Consider the following 25,248-nt stretch of genomic DNA (forward strand, 5'->3'; position numbering starts at 1 on the left):
TACCTCCCGTGTTATAGATACCCTATGTGTTGTAGATACACCTGTGTTATAGATACGCCCTTCGTTATAGACACTTTCTGTACTAAAGATACCCCCTGTGTTGTAGATGCCTCCTGTATTAGAGATGTCCCCTGTGTTGTAGATACCTCCATTGTTGTAGATACCTCCTTTGTTATAAATAAATACCTCATGTTAGAGATACCCACTTCGTTATAGATTCCTCCTGTATTAGAGATACCCCCTGTGTTGTAGATACCCCTGTGTTGTAGATACCCCTGTGTTGTAGATACCCCTGTGTTGTAGATATCTCCTGTGTTGAAGATGCCCCCTGTGTTGTAGATACCCCTGTGTTGTAGATACCCCCTGTGTTGTAGATATCCCGTGTTGTAGATCTATACCTTCTGTGTTATAGATACCCACTGTGTTGTAGATACCCCCTGTGTTTTAGATACCCCCTGTGTTTTAGATACCCCTGTGTTGTAGATACCCCCTGTGTTGTAGATACCCCCTGTGTTTTAGATACCCCTGTGTTTTAGATACCCCCTGTGTTGTAGATACCCCCTGTGTTTTAGATACCCCTGTGTTGTAGATACCCCTGTGTTGTAGATACCCCCTGTGTTGTAGATACCCCCTGTGTTTTAGATACCCCCTGTGTTTTAGATACCCCCTGTGTTGTAGATACCCCCTGTGTTGTAGATACCCCCTGTGTTGTAGATACCCTCTGTGTTGTAGATACCCCCTGTGTTGTAGATACCCTCTGTGTTGTAGATACCCCCTGTATTAGAGATTTCCCCTGTGTTGTAGATACCTCCATTGTTGTAGATACCTCCTTTGTTATAAATAAATACCTCATGTTAGAGATACCCACTTCGTTATAGATTCCTCCTGTATTAGAGATACCCCCTGTGTTGTAGATACCCCTGTGTTGTAGATACCCCTGTGTTGTAGATACCCCTGTGTTGTAGATATCTCCTGTGTTGAAGATGCCCCCTGTGTTGTAGATACCCCTGTGTTGTAGATACCCCCTGTGTTGTAGATATCCCGTGTTGTAGATCTATACCTTCTGTGTTATAGATGTCCACTGTGTTGTAGATACCCCCTGTGTTTTAGATACCCCCTGTGTTTTAGATACCCCCTGTGTTGTAGATACCCCCTGTGTTGTAGATACCCCCTGTGTTGTAGATACCCCCTGTGTTGTAGATATCCCCTGTGTTGTAGATACCCCCTGTGTTGTAGATACCCCCTGTGTTGTAGATACCCTCTGTGTTGTAGATACCCCCTGTGTTGTAGATACCCCCTGTGTTGTAAATACCCCTGTGTTGTAGATACCTCCCGTGTTATAGATACCCAATGGATGTCATTGACTAGGTTTCCACACACCATTATGTTTTAGTAATATTTCAATGTTGATGTCAAGGGTAATACACTAGTAATACAGTGCTGAAGGGTAATACACTAGTAATACAGTGCGAACCAAGCTGTCGCATTCATATTTTAGTGGCAAGCCATAAGTATAAGTGCTGGGAGTAGCCTCCCCTACAAAAGCAGACAGGTTCTTGTTTTCGGTTTTCACGTCAACAAGATGTGGTTTGGAATTGCAGTGGCGTTGTTTGTTGTTTTCTTAATCATCTTATATCTTGCTTCTCCTCTCATTGCACCAAAACCGTTGGAACTAATTAAAGAACATGTTCTGGTAAGATTATCATCGAAGGTTAGCAATTCCCGGCTGTAGAGTCCATTTGCGATTAGCGAAGTATCAACATAACTAGGCCCTATCAGACTATCAGTATCCACATAAAAGTTTGCCTTCCTACTGTGTAAAAACATGAAGTGAATGTGTACACCTATGAATTCCCGTGATTTGCGAAATCATGATTTGGCAATGGCATTTTGAAATAATATGGCCTGGCCTGGCTAAAACAACAAAGGGTTTGGTGGGCTAGCTTAATCGCACTATTTTACAGTCCCAGTGCTGTGTGCTGCTATATTAGTAGCAACAAACAAATATAGCATATCTAGGTATCCAGTATTCTGTTGGTGTACCTAATACTTCAGTCTGACTTCATTTTCTTTTCATCTATATATTATTGTATGAAATATACTTATTAGTACTATGTGTACATGTAGTTGGGGATAATAAGTATATAAAACAGATATTTCAGATATTTTTTGGATACACACACAGAATACTGGATCCCCATCCACCATGTTTGTTGGATGCCAATAATAGGCCTATAGCAGCAGGTGACAGCATGACTTTTGTTAAAATAGGACGATGAATCTCAAAATAAGGAGAAAAACTTACTCTGCTTTCATTTGTATGGTTTAATTTGATTAAACCTCAAAATTAAATATCAAGACAATTCATATACATCGGAAATTTGACATCAACATTGAAATATTACTAAAACATAATGGTGTGTGGAAACCTAGTCAATGACATCCATTGGGAACACATGTCAACAAGCACGAAGTATTTCTCATTAACTTTGGAATCTAAAAATGACATTTACATACAATAGCATTGTACCTCAGGCACACTCCTTACCAACTGACGAGATCACCTTGTAAATATATAAACACAGGAATTTCAGTATTAAATACTGGTAATCCCATTGCAATTATTAGAATGTTCATGTTTCTCCTTCTGAGATGCACTTAGATATGAGCACCATTTGCATTAAGATTAAATATGGCAACTTGACAAGCACGTTAATTTTGTGGGCTTAGTATGAAGCACCTATTCAGATACAGACATGTTACAATTTATTCACAGATAACTGGGGGATCAAGTGGAATTGGAAAAGCTTTGGCAATTGAGGTGGCAAAGCGAGGAGCCAACATATCTCTCCTAGCACGCAACCAAGTGAGATTCCTTTGGCTATTGCAGTGTAATACAGTAGTAATACAATGTTGAAGGGTAATACAGTAATACAGTGTTGAAGTGTAACAGTAGTAATACAGTGTTGAAGTGTAATACAATAGTAATACAGTGTTGAAGTGTAATACAGTAGTAATACACTGTTGAAGTGTAATACAGTAGTAATACAGTGTTGAAGTGTAATACACTAGTAATACAGTGTTGAAGGGTAATACACTAGTAATACAGTGCTGAAGGGTAATACACTAGTAATACAGTGTTGAAGTGTAATACACTAGTAATACAGTGTTGAAGTGTAATACAGTAGAAATACAGTGTTGAGGTGTAATACAGTAGTAATACAGTGTTGAAGTGTAATACACTAGTAATACAGTGTTGAAGTGTAATACAGTAGTAATACAGTGTTGAAGTGTAATACAGTAGAAATACAGTGTTGAAGTGTAATACAGTAGTAATACAGTTTTGAAATGTAATGCAGTAGAAATACAGTGTTGAACGGTAATACACTAGTAATACAGTGTTGAAGGGTAATACAGTAGTAATACAGTGTTGAAGTGTAATACAGTAGTAATACAGTGTTGAAGTGTAATACAGTAGTAATACAGCGTTGAAGTGTAATACAGTAGAAATACAGTGTTGAAGTGTAATACAGTAGTAATACAGCGTTGAAGTGTAATACAGTAGAAATACAGTGTTGAAGTGTAATACAGTAGTAATACAGTGTTGAAGTGTAATACAGTAGTAATAGAGCGTTGAAGTGTAATACAGTAGTAATACAGTGTTGAAGTGTAATACAGTAGTAATACAGCGTTGAAGTGTAATACACTAGTAATACAGTGTTGAAGTGTAATACACCCTTAAACAGCGTTGAAGAGTAATACAGTAGTAATACAACGTTGAAGTGTAATACAGTAGTAATACAGTGTTGAAGTGTAATACAGTAGTAATACAGTTTTGAAATGTAATGCAGTAGAAATACAGTGTTGAACGGTAATACACTAGTAATACAGTGTTGAAGGGTAATACAGTAGTAATACAGTGTTAAAGGGAAATACACTAGTAATACAGTGTTGAAGTGTAATACAATACTAATACAGTGTTGAAGTGTAATACAGTAGTAATACAGTGTTGAAGTATAATACAGTAGTAGTAATATAGTGTTGACGGGTATTACACTAGTAATACAGTGTTGAAGTGTAATACAGTAGAAATACAGTGTTGAAGTGTAATACAGTAGTAATACAGCGTTGAAGAGTAATACAGTTGTATTACAGTGTTGAAGTGTAATACAGTTGTAATACAGTGTTGAAGTGTAATACAGTAGAAATACAGTGTTGAAGGGTAATACAGTAGTAATACAGCGTTGAAGTGTAATACAGTTGTAATACAGGGTTGAAGTGTAATACAGTTGTAATGCAGTGTTGAAGTGTAATACAGTAGTAATACAGCATTGAAGTGTAATACAGTTGTAATACAGCGTTGAAGTGTAATACAGTTGTAATAGTGTTGAAGTTTGAGACAGTTGTAATGCAGTGTTGAAGGGTAATCCAGTAGTAATACAGCGTTGAAGTGTAATCCAGTAGTAATACAGTGTTGAAGTAAAATACAGTAGTAATACAGTGTTGAAGGGTAATACAGTTGTAATGCAGTGTTGAAGTGTAATACAGTAGTAATACAGTGTTGAAGTGTAATACAGTAGTAATACAGTGTCGAAGTGTAATACAGTTGTAATACAGCGTTGAAGTGTAATACACTAGTAATACAGTGTTGAAGTGTAATACACCCTTAAACAGCGTTGAAGAGTAATACAGTAGTAATACAACGTTGAAGTGTAATACAGTAGTAATACAGTGTTGAAGTGTAATACAGTAGTAATACAGTGTTGAAATGTAATGCAGTAGAAATACAGTGTTGAACGGTAATACACTAGTAATACAGTGTTGAAGGGTAATACAGTAGTAATACAGTGTTAAAGGGAAATACACTAGTAATACAGTGTTGAAGTGTAATACAATACTAATACAGTGTTGAAGTGTAATACAGTAGTAATACAGTGTTGAAGTATAATACAGTAGTAGTAATATAGTGTTGACGGGTATTACACTAGTAATACAGTGTTGAAGTGTAATACAGTAGAAATACAGTGTTGAAGTGTAATACAGTAGTAATACAGCGTTGAAGAGTAATACAGTTGTATTACAGTGTTGAAGTGTAATACAGTTGTAATACAGTGTTGAAGTGTAATACAGTAGAAATACAGTGTTGAAGGGTAATACAGTAGTAATACAGTGTTGAAGTGTAATACAGTTGTAATACAGGGTTGAAGTGTAATCCAGTAGTAATACAGTGTTGAAGTAAAATACAGTAGTAATACAGTGTTGAAGGGTAATACAGTTGTAATGCAGTGTTGAAGTGTAATACAGTAGTAATACAGCATTGAAGTGTAATACAGTTGTAATACAGCGTTGAAGTGTAATACATTTGTAATAGAGTGTTGAAGTTTGAGACAGTTGTAATGCAGTGTTGAAGGGTTTTCAAATAGTAATACAGCGTTGAAGTGTAATCCAGTAGTAATAGAGTGTTGAAGTAAAATACAGTAGTAATACAGTGTTGAAGGGTAATACAGTTGTAATGCAGTGTTGAAGTGTAATACAGTAGTAATACAGTGTTGAAGTGTAATACAGTAGTAATTCAGTGTTGAAGTGTAATACAGTTGTAATGCAGTGTTAAAGGGAAATACACTAGTAATACAGTGTTGAAGTGAAATACAATACTTATACAGTGTTGAAGTGTAATACAGTAGTAATACAGTGTTGAAGTGTAATACAGTAGTAGTAATATAGTGTTGACGGGTATTACACTAGTAATACAGTGTTGAAGTGTAATACAGTAGAAATACAGTGTTGAAGTGTAATACACTAGTAATACAGTGTTGAAGTGTAATACAGTAGAAATACAGTGTTGAAGTGTAATACAGTAGTAATACAGTGTTGAAGTGTAATACACTAGTAATACAGTGTTGAAGTGTAATACAGTAGTAATACAGTGTTGAAGTGTAATACAGTTGTAATACAGCGTTGAAGTGTAATACAGTAGAAATACAGTGTTGAAGTGTAATACAGTAGTAATACAGTGTTGAAGTGTAATACAGTTGTAATACAGCGTTGAAGTGTAATACAGTAGTAATACAGTGTTGAAGGGTAATACAGTAGTAATACAGTGTTGAAGGGTAATACAGTAGTAATACAGTGTTGAAGGGTAATACACTAGTAATACAGTGTTAAAGTGTAACAGCAGTAATACATTGTTGAAGTGTAATACACTAGTAATACAGTGTTGAAGTGTAATACACCCTTAAACAGCGTTGAAGAGTAATACAGTAGTAATACAACGTTGAAGTGTAATACAGTAGTAATACAGTGTTGAAGTGTAATACAGTAGTAATACAGTGTTGAAATGTAATGCAGTAGAAATACAGTGTTGAACGGTAATACACTAGTAATACAGTGTTGAAGGGTAATACAGTAGTAATACAGTGTTAAAGGGAAATACACTAGTAATACAGTGTTGAAGTGTAATACAATACTAATACAGTGTTGAAGTGTAATACAGTAGTAATACAGTGTTGAAGTATAATACAGTAGTAGTAATATAGTGTTGACGGGTATTACACTAGTAATACAGTGTTGAAGTGTAATACAGTAGAAATACAGTGTTGAAGTGTAATACAGTAGTAATACAGCGTTGAAGTGTAATACAGTTGTATTACAGTGTTGAAGTGTAATACACTAGTAATACAGTGTTGAAGTGTAATACAGTAGAAATACAGTGTTGAACGGTAATACACTAGTAATACAGTGTTGAAGGGTAATACAGTAGTAATACAGTGTTAAAGGGAAATACACTAGTAATACAGTGTTGAAGTGTAATACAATACTAATACAGTGTTGAAGTGTAATACAGTAGTAATACAGTGTTGAAGTATAATACAGTAGTAGTAATATAGTGTTGACGGGTATTACACTAGTAATACAGTGTTGAAGTGTAATACAGTAGAAATACAGTGTTGAAGTGTAATACAGTAGTAATACAGCGTTGAAGTGTAATACAGTTGTATTACAGTGTTGAAGTGTAATACAGTTGTAATACAGTGTTGAAGTGTCATACAGTAGAAATACAGTGTTGAAGGGTAATACAGTAGTAATACAGCGTTGAAGTGTAATACAGTTGTAATACAGTGTTGAAGTAAAATACAGTAGTAATGCAGTGTTGAAGAGTAATCCAGTAGTAATACAGCGTTGAAGTGTAATCCAGTAGTAATACAGTGTTGAAGTAAAATACAGTTGTAATACAGTGTTGAAGGGTAATACAGTTGTAATGCAGTGTTGAAGTGTAATACAGTAGTAATACAGTGTTGAAGTGTAATACAGTAGTAATACAGTGTTGAAGTGTAATACAGTTGTAATACAGCGTTGAAGTGTAATACATTTGTAATAGAGTGTTGAAGTTTGAGACAGTTGTAATGCAGTGTTGAAGGGTTTTCAAATAGTAATACAGCGTTGAAGTGTAATCCAGTAGTAATAGAGTGTTGAAGTAAAATACAGTAGTAATACAGTGTTGAAGGGTAATACAGTTGTAATGCAGTGTTGAAGTGTAATCCAGTAGTAATACAGTGTTGAAGTGTAATACAGTAGTAATACAGTGTTGAAGTGTAATACAGTTGTAATGCAGTGTTAAAGGGAAATACACTAGTAATACAGTGTTGAAGTGTAATACAATACTAATACAGTGTTGAAGTGTAATACAGTAGTAATACAGTGTTGAAGTGTAATACAGTAGTAGTAATATAGTGTTGACGGGTATTACACTAGTAATACAGTGTTGAAGTGTAATACAGTAGAAATACAGTGTTGAAGTGTAATACACAAGTAATACAGTGTTGAAGTGTAATACAGTAGAAATACAGTGTTGAAGGTAATACAGTAGAAATACAGTGTTGAAGTGTAATACAGTAGAAATACAGTGTTGATGTGTAATACAGTAGTAATACAGTGTTGAAGGGTAATACACTAGTAATACAGTGTTGAAGTGTAATACACTAGTAATACAGTGTTTAAGTGTAATACAGTAGTAATACAGTGTTGATGTGTTATACAGTAGTAATACAGTGTTGAAGTTTAATACAGTAGTAATACAGTGTTGAAGTGTAACACAGTAGTAATACAGTGTTGAAGTGTTACAGTAGTAATACAGTGTTGAAGTGTAACAGTTGTAATACAGTGTTGAAGGGTAACACAGTAGTAATACAGTGTTGAAGTGTAACAGTAGTATTACAGTGTTGAAGTGTAACAGCAGTAATACAGTGTTGAAGTGTAATACAGTTGTAATACAGTGTTGAAGTGTAACAGTAGTAATACAGTGTTTAAAGTGTAACAGTAGTATTACAGTGTTGAAGGGTAATACACTAGTAATACAGTGTTGAAGTGTAACAGTAGTAATACAGTGTTGAAATGTAACAGTAGTATTACAGTGTTGAAGCGTAATACAGTAGAAATACAGTGTTGAAGTGTAATACAGTAGTAATACAGTGTTGAAGTGTAATACACTAGTAATACAGTGTTGAAGTGTAACAGTAGTTATACAGTGTTGAAGTGTTACAGTAGTAATACAGTATAGGAGAGTAGTAATATATGAGTAAATGAGTTTATGGATGTCAACTTCTTTATTATGACGAACACCATGTTTCAGGGTATTTACTTACTCCTTCATCAGGTGTATGAATGATATGAGGCAGAGAACATATTTATGTACATGTAAGAACAAAAAAACTAATAAGATAACAAAGGTGGAAACTAACAAGGGAAGCCAACAGATTATTGGTGCTGACAGGTGATTCACAATGGATATAAGGAAGCCTACACTTAACTGATCACTGATTGACAATAAACAATTGGCAAAGGGGAGACCAGGGGTAATTAGCACTTATAGGTAATAGAATGGAAATGACAATGGTCAAATGGAAGCCATCTAGATAATTAGCACCAGCAAAGATCAAAGCAATAAATCCCAAGAATTTTTTAACTGCCATACACCCCTTTACTCATAGTGGTATGACCCAGACACTGGCAATCTCTTTGAAGTTTTAAATGGCTTAGTTAAACTGTAAATATGTTTGTTTTCACTGAAGTTTGTGATATGGTGCTTAGAATACAACCTGGGTCGTCAGAGTTAAATTTATCACTTAAATAACAACTGCAGCTTTTTGGCAGTATGGTTATACCAGTTCATTTCTAAGGATGCAAAGTATGGGGATTTGAAAACATCTCAACTCTAGGTGTCCATTTGCATTTTCTAAATTATCTTTTCTCATTCAGAAAATAATCTCCAAATTTCATGGTACATAGGGGACTTGGAAGGCTCCATCTATTAAACAATGAGAATAATAAGGTTTTAGGCCCAATCACTCTCCGGGGAAACATTAAATAATCCTTTCTTGTATACAAGCTATTATTTAATTTGACCTATTTGGAAAATGTAAACATAAATGGATTACATATATCAAACGAACTTTTGACGAACTTGGACTATCTACATCTGGTTTCACAAAGTTTCAAAAATCCTACTTATCTAAAACATTAAGTCCATGAAAAATTAAATGACATTAACCTACAGTGTTGGAAAAGTGCAAGAGATAAGTCTACAAAATGCACAATGTTTAGTATCATAAAAAATAATTGCCTAAATTTTCAATATTATCTAAACGTACTGTAGGAAAATGTTTTACAAGTCTTACATAAGTTTAGAACTTGTAACCAGAATCTACCTATTCAAACTGGGAGATGGAGAAAAATACCTTTAACCGAAAGGAAACTCTGTAAACTATCAGACATAGGTGATGAATTCCATTATTTAACTTATATGACTGACAGTACATTGACATTGATGTGGAAATAAATAGTACTATATATTTTTAATGATTGATGGTCATTATATATAATGTATATGGTGTGTATTATACTTCATGTATATAATGTAAAACTCCTTTAACTGAGCAATATATTCCAAAGTATAAAGCAAGGATAAATCAAGAATGAACACTGATTTATAGAAAATTTTATTTTATTTTGTCACACAGTTGTTGACAACAGGACTCGTCTATTCAGATTTAAGGGAATATATCACACACCTGATGTGCCCTCAACCATAAAAAGTTGTTGTTTGAAGCTGTCTGACAAATGGGAGATGACCGGGTTCTGGGCCGGAAGAGCGAAACCTAGCCATAATCAACTCTAAAATTTCTTCACTTTCGTGAAGCTACAGTAAGACTGGCCACGCTACAGTAAACACAGGATATTGCTTTACCGGGACTCTCAAATTACAAGAAAAACACAGAAATGCGTATACCGTAATCACAGTAGTAATTTATTAGAAGCTGAAGTATACTATAGTTGCACAAAAGTACTTAACATTTAACAAATTTAATAACTCTAATACTTTAATATTTCATAGATGTACATTATAATTTCTACAAAAACAACAATTACTTATATCTTAAAATAAAATGGTAAATACATAAATACATTCTATAATAAATTTGCGGTTGCACTGGCATACACGTTGTGTTCAAGTCATTAACTCTAAGTGGATCAGGTCACCAACGTGATCTGTATACTCAACTTCGCAGATGATGTTGTTGACGAGATTGTCTTTCAGAGCCTGAAGACGGTTGTCAATCAGCCGGTATCTTCTCTTTCTGGGTGGTGCTGACCAGTGGGCTCCAATTCATTGAATGGCGACTTCTACGTTGGATTGTTCTCTTTGAAATAGCGTAACAACTTCAAAAATGTTCGGATGGCTCTTCCTGGCAAGTTTGTTGAGTTTGTGATTCCACCCCTCGATGTTATTGTTAGTAATAATAAGTAATAATAATAAGTAAAATAAATAACTGAATAGTCTTTTGAGTCTATGTCTTTAAGATTATTATCATCATGATCATGTGCATTATTTTCTTACCTGCAAAGCCGCTTGAATCTAAACTATGGTAATCCGGTGTTTTTATAGCAATTACTCATTTCTCACTTTCGTAGGACAATTACCCCAACTTGGGTTTTCGCTTTACTGATACTAGGCAAAATTGGATTTTCGCGAACCAGGCACGACACCGATGACCAGCAGATATGTTCCCTTGTCACGGTTCATGGCTGGCTGGTGTCTCCTGATGTCAAGGACTTTTTGTAGTTTTCTTTGTCGCCAGATGTTGTTGTTGGTAGACAGGACCTTGGTTGTTTCCCACATGATGTTATGGTCTTGGTTCTTCAGGATGTGTTCGGAAATAGAGGATTTCAGGTCTAGTTTGTTGACATAGGTCTGATGTTCTTTGAGTCTGATGTTGGGGGTTCTGAGGGTTCCTCCAATGTATTGGTGGCCACAGGTGCAGGGCATCTGGTATATGCCTCTGCCATTGGCTCGTAGATGGGTCTTGATGGACTTGCCGCTAGAATATGTGACGTCTATGTTGGCTCTGTTCTTGATGAGGCAGGAAATCTGATGAGTGACAGAGCCTTGGTAGATTCTGATGGGTGTCGGGGCAGGTTTATGTCTGGAGTCAGAGTTCTTGAGGGTCTTGCGGATGTTTTTGGAGACAAGGTGGGCAGTGCAATTGTTGAGGGCAGTGAAGGTTTCTTGAGATGGTCCAGATCACTGCTGATGGCATCAGGGTGACAAATGGATTGGGCATGTCGGGTGAGGGTGGCTATGATGGCTTGTTTTATCTTGGGATGGTGACAGGAGTTGTAGTGGATGTTCTGGTCCCTTTGTTAATCATCTATCAGCGCCAATTATCTGTTGGCTTCCCTTGTTAAGTTCCACCTTTGTTATCTTTTACTTTTGTTGTTCTTACAGGTACATATATATGTTCTCTGCCTCATAGCATTTATTGTATATACTCCAAAACGTTGTGTTCCTCATAATAAGGAAGTTGACATCCATAAATTCTCTTCCTTGTGTGTTTCTCTTCTAAATGCCTTTAAAGGCTTAGTAGTAACACAGTGTTGAAATGTAATACTGTAGTAATAAGTGGAATCACCAGGTTTCAGACAAACAGAAAACATGACATTTTGAAACATGAACAAAGGGTAAGGGTCTGCCACTATGCTATTCCTGAAACAACAATTCCTGGTACATGTATATCCTATTTCTTCAGAGGTCATCATCTGTATTTATTTTGTATTTTGTATGTTTCAGATAAAGTTGCAAGAAGCCAAAGAAGAAGTTGAAAAGTATCTTCAGGACAAATCTAATCAGGTTCTTGCGATGTTGGCCTCAAGAAAATGTTTAGTTATTACATGGTTTAACATAGGGTGGCTGAAAAGTTCTGAGCATAAATATGAATGATGTATAGTACACCCTTAACCGTTTCCATGTATTATGTACTTTCCATGCTTACAGGCTGTATTTGAACCAAATACACATCTAGGCAGCATATTTATGCAGGCATCAAAGTGACGAGGTATTCTATGTTTATGAAGATAAATAAAATTAACAACTCCCACACTGTCATCAAGTGACTCCAACTGAAAGGGCTAACTCCAACAGTCGTGTGGGGAAATGTTGTCTTTAGAGGATGATGCACTATTATCTAGTATTAATAGGTGGGCAGAGGGGATCAAGAGGGGCAGAGAGGTCTCGAAGATCAGGAAGACCTTAACTGCCACTAAAACATTGGTAAATTACATGTGATGATTAAGGCTCACAACATGTCATATAGCCAATACAGTGGGCATCTTTCATGAGAAAGTTGAGAACATTCAAAGTATGAACTGGGCGTGACAGAAGTTGGAGCTCCCTGGCTTCCAAGGCTTGTGACTCCTGACATCTTATCTTGTGAAAAGTTACTTTTCAAACAAAGTCAGCTTGTGTGTTATCATAGGGGTTTCTCCATGTGCAAGGAAATAACATTTCACTTTGCTTGAAGTTGAATATATATTTGTCGTGACTTAGTCTCAAAATATTTTTAAAAAGAGAGACCATTTTGACTGAACTGTGTGTAAATGACGTGTAGATCCTACAACGTTACTTCAGAGACATCATTGCATTGAACATGATTTTGAAAGAATTAAAAACAGGTAATTTCCATACATTTTTTTATTTGTTGAAAGTTGGGACTGACAAAAATTAGTAGGGACTGGGAATGTCTTAGAGTATGCATTCCAGCAGGACTGACAGTTTCAAAAGCCAGCGTGAACACTGGTGATACATGGTCGATCAGATCTGGGAAGATGACATGTTGTCCCGTTTGTTCGGTAACAGTTCCACAGTCTTGTAATGGTGCTTAGTGCTTTGTGGAAAAACCTGGCTACAAATGATTATGATTCTCTGTTTGCAGTCAGCTGATGGCATTGTTCACTGTGCTTCCTTCAGTCGTGGCATATTTTTGCTGTTCACTTGCTGTAAGATTGTGATGGCATGCAAAGGAAAACCTAAGGGTTTTATAGCCCAACAAGTGATGTTGCACGTGCATGGCTTCTCATGTGGCTGTGTTTTTGCGATTTTTTTCCATCTTTTCACCAAATTTCTGCAGTTCCTCATTCTTTCCACACAAATCAATCCCAATCCAAGCAGAAATGACCAATTCATTTTTGGTATTAAATTTGTATGGATGTCAGCAACATTCTGTCACATATTTACGATTTTATGTTTCTTTTTTAGCAGAGTATATGTTTGTGATGCAAACTGCATGTCAAGTCAAGCATCATGTATGTTCATGATCCATACTGGATTTCATGTCAAGCATCATGTATGTTCGTGATGCATACCGGATGTCATGTCAGGCACCTCCATGTATGTTTGTGATACATAGCGGATGTCATGCAAAGCACCACCATGTATGTTCATGATGCGTACCGGATGTCAAGTCAAGCACCACCATGTATGTTCATGATGCATACCTGATGTCATCTCAAGCATCATGTATGTTTGTATTGCCTACCGGATGTCATGTCAAGCACCACCATGTAAGTTCATGATGCGTACCGGATGTCATGTCAAGCACGACCATGTAAGTTCATGATGCATACCGGATGTCATTCAAAGCACCACCATGTATGTTCATGATGCATACGGAATGTCAAGTCAAGCACCACCATGTATGTTCATGATGCATACCGGATGACAAGTCAAGCACCACCATGTAAGTTCATGATGCGTACCGGATGACAAGTCAAGCACCACCATGTATGTTCATGATGCATACCGGATGTCAAGTCAAGCACCACCATGTATGTTCATGATGCATACCGGATGTCATGTCAAGCACCACCATGTAAGTTCATGATGCATACCGGATGACAAGTCAAGCTCCTCCATGTAAGTTCATGATGCGTACGGGATGTCATGTCAAGCACCACCATGTAAGTTCATGATGCGTACCGGATGTCATGTCAAGCTCCACCATGTAAGTTCATGATGCATACCGGATGTCATGTCAAGCACCACCATGTATGTTCATGATGCGTACCGGATGACAAGTCAAGCTCCTCCATGTATGTTCATGATGCATACCGGATGTCATGTCAAGCACCACCATGTAAGTTCATGATGCGTACCGGATGTCATGTCAAGCTCCACCATGTATGTTCATGATGCATACCGGATGTCATGTCAAGCACCACCATGTATGTTCATGATGCATACCGGATGACAAGTCAAGCTCCTCCATGTATGTTCATGATGCATACCGGATGTCATGTCAAGCACCACCATGTAAGTTCATGATGCGTACCGGATGTCATGTCAAGCTCCACCATGTATGTTCATGATGCATACCGGATGTCATGTCAAGCACCACCATGTAAGTTCATGATGCGTACCGGATGACAAGTCAAGCTCCTCCATGTATGTTCATGATGCATACCGGATGTCATGTCAAGCACCACCATGTAAGTTCATGATGCGTACCGGATGTCATGTCAAGCACCACCATGTAAGTTCATGATGCATACCAGATGTCATGTCAAGCACCACCATGTAAGTTCATGATGCGTACCGGATGACAAGTCAAGCTCCTCCATGTATGTTCATGATGCATACCGGATGTCATGTCAAGCACCACCATGTAAGTTCATGATGCGTACCGGATGTCATGTCAAGCACCACCATGTATGTTCATGATGCGTACCGGATGTCATGTCAAGCTCCTCCATGTAAGTTCATGATGCATACTGGATGTCAAGTCAACGTCCTCCATGTATGTTTGTGATGCATACCGAATGTCATGCAAAGCACCACCATGTATGTTCATGATGCATACCAGATGTCATGTCAAGCTCCTCCATGTATGTTTGTGATGCATACCGAATGTCATGCAAAGCACCACCATGTATGTTCATGATGCGTACCGGATGTCATGTCAAGCTCCTCCATGTAAGTTCATGATGCATACTGGATGTCAAGTCAACGTCCTCCATGTATGTTCATGATGCGTACCGAATGTCATGCAAAGCACCACCATGTATGTTCATGATGCATACCGAATATCATGCAAAGCACCACCATGTATGTTCATGATGCATACCGGATGTCATACAAAGCACCACCATGTATGTTCATTATGCGTACCGGATGTCAAGTCAACGTCCTCCATGTATGTTTGTAATGCATACCGGATGTCATGTCAAGCTCCTCCATGTATGTTTGTAATGCGTACTGGATGTCATGCAAAGCACCACCATGTATGTTCATTATGCGTACCGGATATCAAGTCAACGTCCTCCATGTATGTTTGTGATGCATACGGGATGTTATGTCAAGCACCACCATGTATGTTCATGATGCATACAGGATGTCATGCGAAGCACCACAATGTATGTTCATGATACATACCGGATGTCATGTCAAGCTCCTCCATGTATGTTTGTGATGCCTACCGGATGTCATTCAAAGCACCACCATGTATGTTCATGATGCATACGGAATGTCAAGTCAAGCACCACCATGTATGTTCATGATGCATACCGGATGTCAAGTCAAGCACCACCATATATGTTCATGATGCATACCGGATGACAAGTCAAGCACCACCATGTAAGTTCATGATGCGTACCGGATGACAAGTCAAGCACCACCATGTATGTTCATGATGCATACCGGATGTCAAGTCAAGCACCACCATGTATGTTCATGATGCATACCGGATGTCATGTCAAGCTCCTCCATGTATGTTTGTGATGCCTGACCGGATGTCATTCAAAGCCCCACCATGTATGTTCATGATGCATACCGGATGACAAGTCAAGCACCACCATGTAAGTTCATGATGCATACCAGATGTCATTCAAAGCACCACCATGTATGTTTATGATGCATACCGGATGTCAAGTCAAGCACCACCATGTATGTTCATGATAATTAGTTCCTACATTACTCAGAATGGCTACTTATCCTTTGTTAATGAAAGTGGCTGTAGACAAGGAGACTCGTAGTTACCCTAACTCTTCCAATTTGCCTTGAAGTTATAGAATGTATGTTAAGAAAACAATGAAGATATCATTTCAACCATGAAAATTAACGTGGCCAATAGTCTGATGACACCCAAATATTCCTAGATGAATCAGCAACAAGCTTTCAAACTGCAAAAGAAATCATGAACAGCTTTATTCATTGCTTGTGGAGTAACTGGACTAAATTGAGTTTTGATCCATCAAAAAATATTGGAATTTGTTCTGTGACTGGCAATACAATTTAAACTTTGGAATTTAATCTTGGTTAACACACAGAAAATGTAGAGATTGACAGAACGGCTACAAATGATATTCCATTCCAGCCATTCTTTCACAACTACCAATTTTGAGAAGATAATTAAATAATTGGTACAAATTGGTATATTTATAGTATGATAGGTTATACTATGTCAAGAGACCACCTCCGTGGTCTAGTGGTAGAGCGTCCGCCGGAGAGCGGAAGGTCCAGGGTTTGATCCCCGGCCGCATCATACCAAAAGACGTTAAAAGATGGTACTTGTTGTTACCCTGTCTGTCCCTCGGCATTAAGGGGCTAAAACAAGGACTGGTCGGCTCGGTGTCAGTATACTGTGTCTGAGTGGGGTATTCATGTTAAACTGCGGCATGGTATCTCAGTGTGCTAGCACTATAAATCGGCATCAGTCCGGACTAGTACAAGCAGCCACACACACACACACACACACACACACACACACACACACGTGCATGCACGTCGCTATATAAGTGCAATAATCTTGGACGCAACGTTAAACCCAATTTCACCTCACCTATAGTATGTCAACAGACTATGTAATAAAAGTTATCAAGAATATTAAGAAAACTGAAATGTTCATAGTATAATCAATAATACTGGAACAGGTTTAATGGAAATGGAATTCACACCTTGGATTGTAGTGTGGTAAGGTGAGGGGAAATGGGGTTGAGCATCGGACTCAGGATATTCACCTATGAACCATATTAGACACTAGTAAAATCTCTGACCTTTTTGGGCCACAAACTGAAAGAAGCGCCTGTAATAAATGCCACATTTGTACCCCCTACTTTGATTGACCTCAATTCCATCATTTACTGCAAGTGTAACAAAGTATACCAGCTTTTACAGGAAATAAAAATGTTTTGAGAAAAAAATATGTTTTGTGAAAATTTTCATTTCCACCAGTGTGCAAAGATAAAACTGGTAGTCCACAAGGAAATGTCAGATTTCAAAACCTGTTGACTGATTTCGTTTTCCATTCAGAGAGTCGATCATGAATCATCTTCCAGTTATGTATCTTCATTCATGTTTCCTTCTTTTCATTTTGGGTAAAATATAATTGAGAATAACATTTAGAAAAACATGGCGTGTTTCTGTTGAAGTATTTGTATTGTTATGACAAAATTTCATCAAAGGATATTAAAATACCAGTGGTCGATCCTTAACTTATCAGATTATCAATCTCCAACAGGAATTGCAAGGCATGGTAGACCTGATGGTTTGCTGCATAGTTTATCTCCCAGACTCCCTATAACTGTGATAATGTTTGGCCACTGCTCAACATGCTGCGGCATCCATGTGTTCACCTCACCTTACATTACTGTACTAGCTTCTGTTGATATGTTTGTGTTGTGGTGTGTTTGGCAGCGGATCATCTGCATATCAGCTGATTTATCCAAAGATGCTGCAACTGTGGAGAAAGCAGTGCGACAGGTATGTGTTTTATTTGAGCATTTCATAATAATCCAGTACTGAAAATGTATTGCATGAAAAAATCAGTTAAGATTTTCATGGTTAACCCCACAGATTTGAGGGGAAAAAACACCTGCACCTTGATTGAAGGCTTTTCTGAGAAGTCTTTTGTTTGTTGTTAAAGCCTGACTCGATTCTGGCACTGAACCAGTGATTCTTGATTCGACTTCAATGGAGAGCATTGAACCTGATGATTGGGTAGATTGAAAAGACTGGAAACTTTGAACAAACTCAGTTAGCAACAAGTGTTGGTGAGGTGATGTAAAATGGTAAAAATATTTCACATATATACTGAGTGAGTGAGTGAGTTAAAATTTTAAGTCACATCAGCCATGTTTCAGCCATATCGTGACTATCAAGGGTTAAACATAATAAACATATTGAAAAACCTGCCAACAATCAATACAGTCAAGCAGGACATGCTTGACCGTGATTCTTTCATCACAAGGGATACAGAACGGAGGATCCTCACCTTTCAACAAATAGTCGTTTGTATATCTGGAGTGGCCAATATGACATTGTCGCATAATCGTCAAATCAGGACTGACAACACAAGTAGGTATAACCTACAGACGATTTAATTTCAGGTAATTTATTGATACCTACTTGGGTGTCCCACTTCTTTTGCATTAGATCTTTGATGTAATATCTCATAGCAGGCTAATAATCACTGTATGGGATTAGAAGTGGTGTCACAGATTTGTTGAACACTGCCTTTGCAGCAGCATCTGCCATTGTGTTACCAATAATACCAACATGGCTGGGTAACCAACAAAAGACCATTTCATATTGGCCAGTAGCAAGATCATTATGTAGTTCTATGATTTCAAGTAAAAGTGGATGGTCACAGGAAATATTCTTAATTGCTTGAAGACAGGAAAGGGAATCAGAAAATTTGATGAACTGTTTATGTTCAGATTGTGTATGTATATATTGGAGAGCTGTTAAAATTGCCTTTGATTCTGCTGTAAAAATTGAACTGGCATCTGGTATTCTCGATGATATGGTGTTGGATCCAATGACAGTGGTAATATAGTCAGTTGGCCACCAGCAGAAAAGAGGCTTAGTTTAGATTTTCGTTCCCACATTTTCCTGTATACCTTAAACCTTTTATGTTGTATAAAGGAGGTATCTGTACACAATTTTCATTGGGTAGTAAGCTTGCAAGTGTGTGCAACAATTTTCAGGGGGTCAAAATTGCATAAATTGAAGGAAAAATGCATACTTTGACAAAATTGGCTGTAACATTTTCATTAAGTCATTAAATTATCCAAATTAAGTCTTTGATTACAGGTAATAGGTTCGGTTATCTGAATTTGGCAAACATTTTGTTTCATTTAACTGTTATTCTAATTCTCAGTGGAAACTTTGGTAAAAATCATGTTTTTTTACTTCATTTTCAAATCTTGTGAGTAGGTAAAACACTAATTCCATTGAATTGTGACAATAAAACCACTATAACTGGGTATTAAAATCTGCCTTAACCATTGTACTATCCTATACAAAAAACAAAATGAAAATATATTACATAGGGGTTGAGATATTGTATACAATGTTACCCCACCCCCCAAAAACCAATTTTGATGAAAATTGCTTATTGAGTTATGGTGGTAGATGATGTTGCTGTAGTGGATGAGTGGGATAATTGCAACAATGCCTAAACACACCAAAATAGTAAACTCAGAAAGAAAAATTATGTTTCAAGTTTTTCTGTGAGCATTTATGGTGGCCATCTTGAATTTCAAGATGGCCACCATTTTGACCTGTTTTTAAAAACAAGATCTTATATAGTTCTTCAACATGGTCATGTAATATATCATATGAAAGCTTTTTACATTGTCTTTTCAATGATGTACATTATTCACTGACTCCTGTGGTAAATTGACCCCCAACAATGAAAAAAGGAAATATTGAAAGCTAATTTCTCTCGTGACTTCAACCCATACCCAAATTTAGATTTAAATTAAAATGGACATATTTTCACTCAAAACTGTAGATATACAGCACTTTTGTCTGAGCATTTCACTAGTTTATAATTTGAGTGAAGAAACAAACATGAGAATACTTGTAGTATTATTAAGTATTAAAAATAAAATGTGAAATAATGTCACCGTCAGAGTCCGTCGCATCTGGAGAGGTAGGTAAGTTAAATTGTTTCTGTTTAGGCATGACATAGCACAACTGCATCCATGGGAATATCCCATGATGTTCTTGGCGCAGCTACACCTGAATGAGGAGCATCTGCCTGTTGTGCATTTACAGGTGAGCAATTCTAGACACAGTGCTGGCATTCATTCCTGGGTCATTGGGATGGGTTCTGTGACATCGTCTGTAGACATCCACCTATACCCTTCTGGTGGTGGAATGTCCTTTGTGTGCGGAACACCACGTGATGCAAATGTGTTGACATCTGAGTAGAGGTTGTGTGGTAGGAGTTCCTCTAGGTCTCCAACTCTGTGGAACATGTCAGCTGTAAGTGTATTAATGCTACTTGCAGTCGATGCTGGATTGTACACTTTGATGACAAGTGAGTCTGTCTCTTTCATGTTGAAGGCACCAGTTTTTTCTGTTGGTTGCAACAAATATGGTTGTGCGATAAATATGTTCCAGGTCCACAACCTGTGACCGCATGGAATGCTGGTAGAGCTGCTACAATATCTGAGAGAATGAGAGATTGATGTACATCATCAACTGATATGCACCCATTCATATCTGAGCAGAAAACGATGTTTATGATGCGTCAACTGTACTCTAACATCAGTGTCTCAGCTGTTAATGACACTGTGGTCGTATCCATTGCAGGAGGCATCCATGACATTGATCACCATTCGTGTAGCTGCCTCTTTATGTGTTGACAGTAGATTTGGCATTGCTTCAGATTGATCTATGGAAGATACTGCTGTAATTGGGCTGCTTAATCCACCTGCAATGATGATGATTTGATGATTATGATGGAGATGCTGTGCCTGTGTGTGCAATTATGTGGTCAAGAATTGTATCAAATTTTGCTTGTTCATTTCAATAAAACTGGACAATGTAGCCAGCAGAAGGATGTCTCATTTATCTATTATTCTTCAAGTTTTCTTTGATCGATCACCTCTTTTTGTCCGAGTTGCAGATTTTACTGACTTTGCAACATATTGGTCAAAGACATCATCGACTTAAGTACAAGTTTCACCGAAGTTCTTCAGCACATTCCAATTGAAAACATCAGCCAAATCTCCAAAGGGCCTAGCTTTGCTTGGTTTGCCTATAACCTGTACAAGAGCCATGCCAGAAATAACAATGCATTATGTGTCATCAGTTGATGGTACCATGAGAATCTGCAAGCAAATGTGATAATGCAGCTTTGTTGTACAAAGTAGGCCATCTGTTGTTGCCAGGGAAGGTGGGGTCTGGGACAGCTCATGTGTTAGAAGATGTGGTACGTTTACTTCTATTCCACTGAGGGTGGCACTCAGCAACCTTCTGAAACGTTGTCTTCCTTGCTTAAAGGTATTGGTTTGAGTTGACTTCTTTGATATCTGCATGATGTACAGTGCGGAACATGTACTGTTGGACACACTTCTGATATTTTGTCATGAATACTCTTAGCATTATCCGCCAATCGATTGTCAGTGAACTCTGACAAAAGCTTGTCACCTCGATTCATACCATGATGATGTAATATCTTCCTTAGATCAATCTGCAGCGATACCAAATCTACCAAATCAGATATAGGTGGGTACAGGTACTGCAAAGGACCTACTATTCATACAAGTTGATGATGTACATCAATCTCTCACTCAAGATGTTGTAGCAACTCTACCAGCATTCCATGCGGTCATGGTTGTGACACAACAAGCCAGTTCAGTGGTAATGGCAAGAAGTCGACCTGGAACATATTTATCGCACAATCAGATTTGTTCTAACCAACAGAAGAAACTGGTGCCTTCAACATGAAAAAGACAGAAACATTTGTTGTCAAAGTGTACAATCCAGCATCGACTGGAACTAGCATTAATACACTTACAGCTGACATGTTCCACAGAGTTGGAGACCTAGAGGAACTCCCACCACACAACCTCTACTCAGATGTCAGCACCAGTGCATCACGTGGTGTTCTGCACACAAAGGAAAGGCTGACATTCCACCACCAGAAGAGTATAGGTGGTCATCTACTGAGGATGTCATAGAAACCATCCCAATGAGCCAGAAACGAATGCCAGCACTGTGTCTAGAATTGCTCACATGTAAATGCACAACAGGCAGATGCTCCTCATCCAGGTGTTGCTGCGCCAAGAACATGTTCCCTTGGATGCAGTTGTGCTATGTCATGCCTAAACAGAAACAACTTACCTACCTTTCCAGAAGAGATGGACTCTGACGGTGACTAGAGGTGACATTATTTCACAGCCCTTGACTCTGTGATGTAATCTTTAATACTTCATAATACTCAAGTATTCTCATGGTTTTTTTCACTCGAACGATAAACTAGTGAAATGCTCAGACAAAAGTGCAATTTATCTACAATTTGTGAGTGAAACGATGTCCATTTTATTAAAATACGACTTTGGAGGTTGGTTGGTGTTGCTAGAGAAATTAGCTTTCGATATATCATTTGTTGTATTATTGGGGGATAAGATTACCACAGAAGTCAGTGAATAAGGTACATCATTAAAAAGACAATGTAAAAAAGCTTCCAAATGATATATTACATGACCATGTTGTAGAACTAAAGTGCTGTATATCTACAATTTTGAGTGAAAATATGTCCATTTCAATATAAATCTAAATTTGGGTATGGGTTGAAGTCACGAGAGAAATTAGCTTTCAATATTTCCTTTTTTCATTGTTGGGGGTCAATTTACCACAGGAGTCAGTGAATAATGTACATCATTGAAAAGACAATGTAAAAAGCTTTCATATGATATATTACATGACCATGTTGAAGAACTATATAAGATCTTGTTTTTAAAAACAGGTCAAAATGGCGGCCATCTTGAAATTCAAGATGGCCACCATAAATGCTCACAGAAAAACTTGAAACATAATTTTTCTTTCTGAGTTTACTATTTTGGTGTGTTTAGGCATTGTTGCAATTATCCCACTCATCCACTACAGCAACATCATCTACCACCATAACTCAATAAGCAATTTTCATCAAAATTGGTTTTTGGGGGGTGGGGTAACATTGTATACAATATCTCAACCCCTATGTAATATATTTTCATTTTGTTTTTTGTATAGGATAGTACAATGGTTAAGGCAGATTTTAATACCCAGTTATAGTGGTTTTATTGTCACAATTCAATGGAATTAGTGTTTTACCTACTCACAAGATTTGAAAATGAAGTAAAAAAACATGATTTTTACCAAAGTTTCCACTGAGAATTAGAATAACAGTTAAATGAAACAAAATGTTTGCCAAATTCAGATAACCGAACCTATTACCTGTAATCAAAGACTTAATTTGGATAATTTAATGACTTAATGAAAATGTTACAGCCAATTTTGTCAAAGTATGCATTTTTCCTTCAATTTATGCAATTTTGACCCCCTGAAAATTCCTGCACACACTTGCAAGCTTACTACCCAATGACAATTGTGTACAGATACCTCCTTTATACAATAGACAAGGTTTAAGGTATACAGGGAAATGTGGGAACGAAAATCTTGTTTTTCACCCCTTGCCAACTGACTACTAGTAACTGCACCACCGTCTTTGGATCCGTCTGTAAATAGAGACTTGTCAGGATTATAGGTGCCTCTTAATTCTTTATATTTTTGCTGATAAAGTAGCTGATTTGTATCTGATTTCTTTAGGTTGGTTAACGTCAGATTGACCTGTGGCTTTATGAACTGCCACGGAGGAGAAGACAAATATATCTGTAAAGTTAATGTTTGCATCAGAAATGGCAGGTTTTATTCTTATTCCAAGTGGTGGAATAAGCGATGTTTTTTTCCATACAAATCCTCATAAGAAGTGTGAAAAACACATTCATATGCAGGATTAGATGGATTGGAATATATAGTTTTATGATATATTGCAATGCTAATTTTAGTCTCTACATACAGACTGTTAATGGGAGAAGTTCTGAAGGCACCTAGGCAAAGCCTCAGGCCTTCATGAGGAATGGTATCGAGTATTTTCAAATTACTTTTACAGGCTCCACCATAGACAATGGAGCCCTAATCTATTTTTGAGCAAATCAGTTATGAGTGCAGGTGGAGTAGAGTTTTCTGATTCCCCACCCACGACTTTCAGCAAGTCTAGGGCCTTCAGGCATCTATTTTTTAAATGTTTGATGTGAGGTAAAAATGTCAAATGTCTGTCAAACATTATACCCAAGAACTTTGCCTCATTGACAACCTTAATAGGATTGCCACCCAAAACTAATTCTGGGTCTCTATGAGGTTTGTATTTCCTACAAATGTGAATACAATATGTTTTAGATTTAGAAAATTTATGTAAACATAATTGCAGTTGTCCTTCGATAGTTTGCATATTTTTACCACGACAAGATATGTTCAAATCATCCACAAAAAGTGATCCTTCAAGTTATTCATTTAAAACTTTAGAGAAACTATTTAGTTCAATACTAAACAGAGAGACAGACAAAATACTGCCTTGGGGACTGCCTGGTCCTGATTATAATGATCAGACAGGGTAGAACCCACGCGAACTTGAAATTGTCTATCTGTTAAAAAGTTGGATATAAATTGAGGCCTCGCAATCCAAAATTGTGTAAATCTTTTTTAAATACCGTGCTTCCATGCAGAGTGATATGCCTTTTCTAGATTGAAAAAGATAGATACTGCATGTTGTTTGTTCACAATGGCATTCTTAACGAATGACTCTACTGCGATTTTTCCGAAAACCACTTTGAATATTTGTTATTAAATTATTGGATTCTAAGTACCATGTCAATCTATTATTGACCATGCGTTCCATGGTTTTGCAAATGCAGCTTGTTAATGAAATGGTTCTATAATTTGAGGTACCAGTATGATCCCGTCCCAGTTTTGGTATGGGAACAACTATGGCATCATGCCATGATGAAGGAAACTTAACAGATGTCCAAATATCGTCAAATAGTAACAAAAGAGTTTCTAAACAAGGTTCCAGTAAAAGTTTCATGATT

At 37.3% G+C, this 25,248-nt stretch overlaps 1 protein-coding gene across 1 annotated transcript in view; it reads left to right on the forward strand.

Annotated features, from left to right (window-relative positions):
- The first annotated feature begins 1,528 nt into the window (after positions 1 to 1,528).
- The window catches only part of LOC124113334 (3-ketodihydrosphingosine reductase-like), a 35,363-nt gene continuing 11,643 nt past the window's right edge, over positions 1,529 to 25,248 (forward strand). The window contains exons 1-4 of the mRNA XM_046473615.2: positions 1,529 to 1,693; positions 2,777 to 2,866; positions 12,125 to 12,184; positions 18,020 to 18,085. Of these exons, the coding sequence (XP_046329571.1) occupies positions 1,583 to 1,693; positions 2,777 to 2,866; positions 12,125 to 12,184; positions 18,020 to 18,085 (327 nt within the window). The 5' untranslated portion in view covers positions 1,529 to 1,582. The remainder of the gene's footprint in view (positions 1,694 to 2,776; positions 2,867 to 12,124; positions 12,185 to 18,019; positions 18,086 to 25,248) is intronic.

The sequence above is a fragment of the Haliotis rufescens genome, unplaced genomic scaffold (assembly GCF_023055435.1).
Source record: "Haliotis rufescens isolate VD_foot unplaced genomic scaffold, xgHalRufe1.0.p SCAF_19, whole genome shotgun sequence".
In the NCBI taxonomy this organism is placed as follows: domain Eukaryota; kingdom Metazoa; phylum Mollusca; class Gastropoda; order Lepetellida; family Haliotidae; genus Haliotis; species Haliotis rufescens.